This window comes from Onychomys torridus, chromosome 18, assembly GCF_903995425.1.
Source record: "Onychomys torridus chromosome 18, mOncTor1.1, whole genome shotgun sequence".
In the NCBI taxonomy this organism is placed as follows: Eukaryota; Metazoa; Chordata; class Mammalia; order Rodentia; family Cricetidae; genus Onychomys; species Onychomys torridus.
In genome coordinates this window covers 65897211-65906202 of record NC_050460.1, presented here as the reverse complement: position 1 = coordinate 65906202, position 8992 = coordinate 65897211, and the positions used below count along the sequence as shown (strand labels likewise).

Below are 8992 nucleotides of genomic sequence, written 5' to 3'. Positions count from 1 at the left end.
TGGTGGTTAGAATAAGAATGGCCCCCAGGCTGGAGAGATGGCTCAGAGGTTAAGAGCACTAACTGCTCTTCTAGAGGTCCTGAGTTCAATTCCCAGTTCAATTCTGTAATGAGATCTGGTGCCCTCTTCTGGCCTGAAGTCATACATGCTGTATACACAGTGAATAAATACATCTTAAAAAAAAAAAAAAAAGAAAGAAAGAATGGCCCCCATAGGCTCATATGTCACCAGGGAATGGCATTGTTTAAAAGGATTGGAAGGATTGGGGGGTTGGCCTTGTTGGAGGAACTGTGTCACTGGGGGTGGGTTTTGAGGTTTCAAGAGCCCAAGGTCTCCCTCAAGGCCTGCAGACCAGGATGTAGCTCTGAGCATTGCTCCAGCGGCATGCCTGCCGCCATGCTCTCTGCCATGAGGATAATGGACTAAGCCTCTGAAACTGTAAGCAAGCCCCCAATTAAATGCTTTCTTTTATAAGAGCTGGTTGGTCATGGTGTCTCTTCATAGCAATACAACAATGACTAAGACAATGACCAAGAGCATTTTGGAAAGGAAAGGGATTGCTTCATCTCACAACTCCCAGATCACACTCTATTAACAAGGGAAGTCAGGGCTGGAACTCAGGACAGGAACCTGGAGGCAGGCCACAAAGGAATGTTGCTTACCAACTTGCTCCCCAAGGCTTGCTCAGTTGGCAGGACCACCTTCCCAAGGGTGGAACCATCTACAGTGGGCTGGGTCTTCCCACATTGGTCATCAATCAAGAAAATTTCCCACTGACTTGCCTACAGACCAATCAGATAGAGGGAGTTCCTCAACTGAGGACCCTCCTTTCAGACAACTCTAGCTGAGCCAAATTGTTGGCCTATAGCACATTAGATACGAACAAAGAATAACACTGGGGGGCTGTGACCAGAGCACATTATACACTTGTACGAGAATGGCCCTAAATGATGATGATGGTGATGGTGATGATGATGATGATGATGATGATGATGATGCCACTGGTGTATAAGCAGGGAGCAAATGTGCCATCAGATTTAAGAATCCATGGATTCATTTATCTTAGGAATATATAAACAGATTTTTATTTAAAAAAAAAGATAGGAAGACTATTAACAATCATAATACCATGCACAGCACAAACTGTCTTCTCTGCCGATAATCTGAGAATCTTGATGTCTAGAAACTAGCCATAGGGGCTCACGGAGTCTCAGGTAAGAGGCCTCCCAGCCAGAGGTCCCTGTGCCTGCCCAGGAGGACCAGACTCCTGGGCTGCAGTACCTGCCCATTGAGTTATTTGTTCACATCACTTGGGACTGTGTGATGGAGAGAGGTCCATGCAATTACATTTGAAGTAAGGATAGAGTGATCCCTGGAAACTGGCCTGGGCGAAGGAGAAGATGTGGGTCTCGTCAGTCATGTTGTAGAAAGAAAGGTCATTGTCCTCGTGATCCAAGAAGATTGCAATCTTCAGTGGACGAGTGTCCAGCAGCAGAGCCTCTTCCAGAGAAACGTTTTGGGAACAGAAGGTAAGAGCCCTGTATTTGTCTCCCTTCTTCTCCAAGACTCTGAATTTCTTCACTGAGTCTCTGCGTGCTGCATCCTGAGTGTACAGCTCATAGACGCCTAGTGTCCATTCCTCAGTGTCCCCAACATCCACCTCCCAGTAGTATCTCCCCAACATGAAGCCTTCCTGGGACAGTGTGATGATGTTGTGGTCTACTAGTGGGTTGCTGAGGGATGGATCCTCTGTCTCCTCTCTGCTGCTCTCTTCTGTCTTTGGGCCAGATTTGTCCTGGTGAGGTACTTCATGATTTATTATCACAGGAGCTGGGAAGAAAAGGAGGAGGGGAGAGAAGAAGGGGTGGAGGAGGAGGGGTGGAGGAGGAGGAGACTAAATCAAAATTGCAATGTTCGTATACCAATAACTCTGTGTTCAAAGTTAGAGTTGTGTGTAGGAGGCTACTGGGTGGGTGACGTCTTAAGGAAACTGGGTGTGGAGAGCTGGTGGGAAAACGCTCTGAGGTGTTGTGCCATGTGCCCTCACAGTGCATTCTGAGCTCCGCATCCCATTCTATCTTGCCTGTGCTACTGTAAGGTCTTGGGAGAGCGTGGAGTGAGCCAGGACTTGGTAGATCGGAGCCTTGCTTCTCTCTTATGGAAGTGCCGGCCACAAGCCGACCTCACAAAATGAAGCTGAGTGTTCTTGCCCCTTGGCGCAGTTAGGCGTCTCCTCAGTAAGGAGCCATGGTTCTGTCATCCAAGCCCAGTGGGTCCCACAGACAAGAATGCTTGGCCAGTGTGTGGAGAAGGGAACAGAACCGCGTGGCTGAGCCTGGCAGTGGCCTGCAGCACAGGATCCCACAGCAGGGTCCCCTCCTCCCCTCCCCACTCTCAGCCTCAACAAGGAAGACACGAGCGGGGGAAAGTGGGGGGCTGACACGCTCAGCCGCAAACAACAGGAGCAACCTCAGGGGTCGGGGCAGATAAGAGCAGATGGACTCACCCTGCTGGAACAGTTCCTTCCTCCAGTCTGGAAGAGAGCAGAGCAGACGAATGGTGGAGCCGCACCCACGGAATGAAAAAGAGACTCCCGTCCCGGTGTGCTCTCCTCCCACTCTCATTGAGTTCCTCAGAAACCCCCACAGGCAGGCGGCTCTCTGTGCTGACTCAGGGGCTGCTCCCTAGAGACTCAGAGCTGGGGGTGGGGTGGAGTGAGGGTGGGGGTGTGGAGGTGGGGATGGGATGGAGGTAGGGATGAGGTGTGAGTAGAGATGGGATGGGGTAGGGGTGAGGGTGGGGGTGTGGAGGTGGGGATGGGATAGGGGTAGGGATGAGGTGTGAGTAGAGATGGGATGGGGTAGGGGTGAGGGTGGGGGTGGGTGCTAAATTCCTTTTGCTCAGATGCTGTTGGGCCTCAGGTTTTATTCAGAAGTTAGATACACGTGTAGCCTTGGACAGATAAGGACTTTCACTTCTTAACACTCACACATATGCACACACACATCACACACACTTTCACACTTACACACATGCATACACACACACTCATACACATATCACGTAAACACACACAAACACAATAAGTGACTAGTTCCCTCTCCTTTTTCTTAGCTACAGAAAATAACTGAATCCCCAGCACACATGACCCTAGCTTGCTGGGCACGTTTGCACACCTGAAATCCTGGCATTTGGGAGGCCTAGGAGTGCAAACCCAACCTAGCTCACAGCACGTGATCCAGCCCCAGTTGTGGGAGGTCCTGCCTCAAAAAAAGTTTTTGTTTTTGTTTTTTTTTTTTTCAATTTGCAAATTGACAGCCATTAAAGTGTGCATGTGTGTTTAAGTTTCCCGGCATTATGCCCAATGTTTTAGAGTTGCTGGCAAGATTCAATGCCCACACGTCACTTACCAGGGTACAGCAGGGCTTTCTTCCAATCTGCAACAGAACAGACCCAAGACAGCTGAGTACTGACCTGTGGCCTCACACGACCCCCTTTCCTCTCCATTTTCCACACCAGTCATCATTAAACCTTTTAGTCCCCCTCCTCACCCCACAAGGGGGGGGGGTTTGGCATCAGGGCGTCAGGGGTGCAGGACGCCTGGTCTCTTACCTTCTCTGTACAGCGCCTTCCGCCAATCTGAAAGAAACAACAGTGGATGAATGGCCGGGAAAGAGAAGCAAATGCCCCTGAGGGGGAGGAGAAGCTACACTCACCCAGGCTGGCCTGGAGCTCATCTGAAAGAGAGGAAAGATTGTGTGTGTAAGATCCATCAAACTGGGTCTCAGCCCCCCTGAGTCTGGACAGAGGCTAAATGAATTAGGGTTGGCTTTCCCTTAGGGGCCCCATAATCAAGGAAAGGAGCATGCGCACATGGCCACTGTAAACCCCTAAGGTGCCGTGGGAGTTCGAGGTGTCTTAGGGCTTCTTCTCAAGCAGATTCATCGGAAGAGAACCAGGCACCAGAGAAACAGCTGCACCCTCTGGAAGAAGGGTAGACTGTGGGCGTGGGAGGGGTGGGGTGAGGAAGAGTGGGACTGTGAAGAGCAGGGGCTCTGGTTTGAGGCCCCTCTTCAGAGGCCGGATGTCCACTCCCCTCGGCCCTCTGGTCCTCTGCAATGACTATCCGCTCCCTAGCTCCCTCGATCCCCCAGCCTTTCTGCGATCCTCCAACTTTCTCTGCTGTCCCCAATTTTACCTCTGTTCTTCTGGACAGTTTCCATTTCCTGCCTCATCTGATTCGTTTTGTCTAATTCTTCTAACGTTTTCTCCACCTCTTGCCTTTTGGCTTGATGCTCTTTCCAGCCAGCAAGGCTGGTCCCACTGAGCAGGACCAATAGTATGGGGAGCAAGTAAGCCAGAGCTGTTCTCCACAGAGAAATCCTGGGGAAGAAGGGCTCTGACAGAGAGCACACAGTCGGTCAGAAACCGGACCACCGGAGGCTGCTCCTTTCAGCTCCCCCTCCCCCCTCCCCTCTTCCCCCTCCCCATTCCTCTGCTCAGGAGTTGGGCCCTACTGACCTGGGAGGGAGATGGCCTTTTCTTTTTCCTGGTCATGGAGGGGATTTTGGATGGAGCAGATCACATCACCCACAGCTCTATCTGTGACCAAAAGAGATGCTTCCACGTGGAAGAGCCCATCTCTGTCTTGGGCCTGTGATTCAGAGGAGGATGGTAGAGTGTTCCCCGAAGTGTCTCTCCATTGCACCGTGGGTTTTGGGAACCAGCCACTTGAGGAACAGGACACTCGGATCCCATTGTTCTCAGTCCCTGTCATTCGAACAAGAGGGGCAGAGCCTAACCCTGAGGAGAGAAGACACCTGCTTGAGGCCCACGGTTCCTGGAGAGCAGAGTGCTTGAGGGAAGCTGACCTTCACTGTACTGCAGAGCAGCCTGGAACTCAGAGGTCAGCTGAGGCTACCCTGAGACTCGGTTTGGTCTTAGCTCACTGTCTTTGCATGTGCTTGGACTGGGAGAGGTTAAGGGTCGTTCTAGGAAAAGTTAAAACTTGAAAAAGGGTCTAATTGTATTTTCTGTCTTGATTTACTGGAAGTTAACGTCAGAGGTGTCTGTGTTCCTACTGAATATACTTTCTGGGGTCTCTTAAGATATCAAAACAGGCTCAGAAGGTTGTTCAAGCACATCAGGTCAGCAGAGTGTTGGTTGTGTAACCATGAGGACCCAAGTTCACCTCCCCAAACCCACATGAAAACCTGTACCTGGCAGCACAAGCTTGGAGACTAGAGACAGGTGGGTCCCTGGGGATCCCTGATCACCCAGCCTAGCTGAGTTGAGAGTCTTGTCTCAGAAAACATGGTGGACAGTGACCTGAGGTTGGCCTCTGCCTTCCACATACACAAATATACACATATGCATGCGCCCCCCCCACCTTTGGTTCAGAAATGTAAAGCCTGTGATGTTGACCTCTGATGGCAGACAGTCTTGCTGTCAGTAGACGTTGCAGGGAATGGATATAGCACAGATACATCAACACATCCGGGACCACAGGCAGCTCCAGCGTGGGTGTAAGGAGAGTTACGGGCAGTTGGGTCTTTGTCTTGCTTCACAACCAGCACCCTGTGCCAAGATCACATACCTATGACACGCAGCTCCACGGTGGCCTCTTGGGAGGTGAAGCCATACGTGACTAGACAGTGATAGAGGCCGTCGTCAGAGGCCTGGACCTGCTGTATCTGCAGAGCCACACTTCCCGTGGTGATGGCGTCTCTCGCCATCTGGGTCCTGCCTTGGTACTCCAGCATCTGCACATCTTCTTGTTCCTGTCCATCGTGGAACACCAGCACAGCTGGGGTGAGCTGGGCACGATACCAGCGGACATGCATGCCGGATGCACTCTGTACAGGTGACAGCTGGCAAGGCAGGGTGGCATCAGTCCCAAGCAGGACCATGATGGGCTCAGCTGGTCCCCTCACAGAAAACTGAGACACTTCTGGGGAGCGGAGACAGATTGTGGAAGCGAATTAGAGACATGAGATTCCAAATAAACAATCTCGTGTTTTCATAGTTAGGGAACTGAATGTATTTCTCTTTGTACTACTTTTAAAAAGTATTAAATTTTAAGCTGGGTGGTGGTGGCGACCGCCTTTAATCCCAACACTTGGGAGGCAAAGGCAGGTGGATCTCTGTGAGTTCAAGACTAGCATGGTCTACAGAGTGAGTTCCAGGACAGCCAGGGCTACACAGAGAAACCCTGTCTTGAAAAAAAATTATTAAAATTTAATAGATAAAATTTTAATAGTTATATAAATGCGTATAAATACCTTGGTCTCTGTGTATATAAGTACATGTGTAAATGCGTGTGGGGTGTGTGTGTGTGTGTGTGTGTGTGTGTGTGTGTATTTGTGTGTGTGTTCTTGGGACTTTTACAACACCAACACTTGTTCAGAAAAGTCAGCTTCTTCAGTATTTATAATCTACTGATGTACACGGCCTTATCTCATTGTACAGTTTAGGAAATGGACATCTTTCAGATATGTCAACATAGCCAAGATCACAAAAGCAGCAGGAGAGGAGGGGGTTGCAGGGGGGGGCCCTCTGGGACGAGGAGAATTCACATACAGACAGCTGTGCTGGGGGACTCTGTGTGATCTTCCAGTTGGCAGCCCTGGCCACCTCCCCAGACAGAGTGATGCTCTGTGTCAGGAGCATCACAGCGGCCATTGCTAGCCGGGGGCTGGGCTCTTTTCAGTTCCACATGACTTCCAAATGTGGGGTGCCTCTGTGGCTCAGAGGGTGTGTGCTCTCATCTGGGTGTCAGTGTACATGTAGGTCATACATGTACAGTTTAGAAAGACTATTTCATGTCTGTGAAGCCACAGTGCAGTGGGGAATCATGGTTTCACATGACTGCAACCATTGTTCGTCAGTTTTGGCAATGGAGGACTTCCAGCTGTTCAGTACATATGGTTAGCTGCACCCTATTCATTCACTTTTAACAATCTATGGTCAAGCTTCTCCAGTGGGTGGCACTTCCACCTTGTTACTATAAACAATCCTGCAATAACTTGACACACATGCATACACATACATGCAGATACAGACATATGCATGCACATATGAACACATACATCCATACATACACAGGAGCCCCCCCCCCCATACAAGTGTTTTTACACAAAAATTTACAGAACTTTGAATCAGCATTTATGGACATTAGTGTTTTCTGGTGGACCAGTTGTCTAGGCTGTATAGTGCCCTGGGCTTCATTTGGATTTTTATATTTACCTCCGGACATCAGATTCAGGAGATAATTCCCGACTATGCCAGCCACATGATCTCTCTGAGTTCTCTCTAGAATCTGGGAACTTCATCCAGAGGGTGATTTTGCTTTATGAAGGAAGGGCCAGTGTCCCAGAGAGAAGAAATGACTTATTCAAGTCACAACCAAGAATTCTGAATCCAAACTCTTTGTTCTCCTATGCCCATAGACAGTCCCCACAATGCATACCTGCCCTACCACAGTGGCCCAAACCCTCAAACCATAAGCCAAGCTAACCAGATGCGCAGAACCCCGGATGCATGCCTTCCCTGCCACAGTGTCTCCAACCCTGGAACCATAAGCCAAACTAACCAATTTCCCTTTAAACTACTTCTTGTCTGGTAGCTGGCTCCAGCAAGGACGAAACTGACTGACACACGCTATGGACCTCACGAACGATATCTCAACAAACAGATACTGGAGGCCTTAACAGGCTAAACTCACCCACACTCAGTGAAGGTTTAGGTAAATATCACAGTTCTGAGTTTTACAAAAACTACCCAAAGAATATGAAAGGACTTTTTCTTGGCTGAGTGACTGCATTTACCTGAGAGAAGCCATTAAAAACAAGACAATAATAAATACAGAGCAAGAGGCAGAACACTGACCTCCTGAGACGCCGGTGGACACCAGGAGGAGCAGAGGGAGGAGACAGTGAGCTAGAAGGAGAACCGGGGAGCCCTTCATCTCCAGAGGGGAAGGTCAAGGCCAAGTTCACCTGTAGGGAGGCAGCAGGTGGAGGTTCTCAGGAAAAATCCCCAGTTCAAAGGCTTAAAATTATGCACAGGTTTCTAATAGTGTCTCCCACAAACCCCACCAACCCACTCCTTCCCAAGGCCCTTCACATCCTCTCTTTATTCTGAAGGCCAACAGTTTCCTCACAGGCATGGGAAACTGCCAAGCATTTTCTGTGCTGGGGAAGGGGACTTTTTTGCCTTTCTGTGGGTCCATGGTCTCACAGGGGATCTTGGAAGACCACGCCCACATCCAGTCTATTGCTACTTCTTTCATTTATTTATTTATTCTTTTATTTGTTCATTTACTTATTTCCCAATAAATGGGCCATTTCTCACTACATCCTCATGACTTCAATCCCCCTTTCTTCAGGCCTACACTATTGGTGAAATTATTAAGGTCACTCCACGTAGTTAAAAGGGAGGTTTATTTTGTGGGGTAACTTACAAGTGAAGGGATAGGTAACAGGGTCTGGGAAAGGTGTGGCGCAGTCTGGTGGTGTTCTCTGGAGAACTCTGCTCCGTCTATCTCCAGTGTCCAGGGTCCAGGAACCAAGAGAGCTGGCCTATCCGGATCTCGGGTCTTCAGGGTCCTCTCTCAGCCCCGCCTTGTAGGTGTGACAGTTACCGAAGCCTCAATGGGGGTTGGAACTTCCAGGTCAAAGCTGGAATGGCTGCCCAGTACACTACACCTCCCTTGTACAGACCTGCTCACAGGCACGGACTCCCCACTCACCGTCTGGACAGTGCTGTGGGTTCCTGGAAACTCCTGGGATCTCAGTGAGAGATCTAAAGCCTGGTCCTGGAGACTGTCTGCACCTGTGTTACTGTGGCCAGCACTCAAGGGTGTGGCTGCTGGGGCCAGGGTGTCAGATTTTCAGAGGCGTTCTTCACAAGGAGGGCACAGGGTTTTCCCCAGGCTCTGGCATTAGAGTTTCTCCTAGAGGAGTCTAGGAGGAAGCCACAGCCATCTCCAGCT

The 8992-nt window shown here is 49.9% G+C and overlaps 1 protein-coding gene across 1 annotated transcript; it reads right to left on the bottom strand.

The window, feature by feature from the left end:
- Nucleotides 1–1174: 1174 nt before the first annotated feature.
- On the bottom strand, nucleotides 1175–7966 carry LOC118569369 (butyrophilin-like protein 1). Its single transcript, XM_036167140.1, has 9 exons — nucleotides 7888–7966; nucleotides 5597–5950; nucleotides 4522–4803; nucleotides 4199–4399; nucleotides 3717–3737; nucleotides 3613–3639; nucleotides 3411–3437; nucleotides 2507–2533; nucleotides 1175–1830 (listed from the first exon to the last, which is right to left on the bottom strand). Exons 1-9 carry the CDS (start codon nucleotides 7964–7966, stop codon nucleotides 1307–1309), a joined length of 1542 nt encoding a protein of 513 aa, XP_036023033.1. The 3' UTR covers nucleotides 1175–1306.
- Nucleotides 7967–8992: the final 1026 nt, after the last annotated feature.

Coding starts and splice junctions, on each gene's coding strand:
- LOC118569369 (XM_036167140.1), bottom strand. CDS start 7,966: ATGAAGGGCTCCCCGGTTCTCCTTCTAGCTCACTGTCTCCTCCCTCTG. Junction 3,738..4,198: donor AACTGTCCAGAAGAACAGAG/GTAAAATTGGGG, acceptor CCTCTCTTTCAG/ATGAGCTCCAGGCCAGCCTG. Junction 2,534..3,410: donor GAAAGCCCTGCTGTACCCTG/GTAAGTGACGTG, acceptor GCTCTCTTCCAG/ACTGGAGGAAGGAACTGTTC.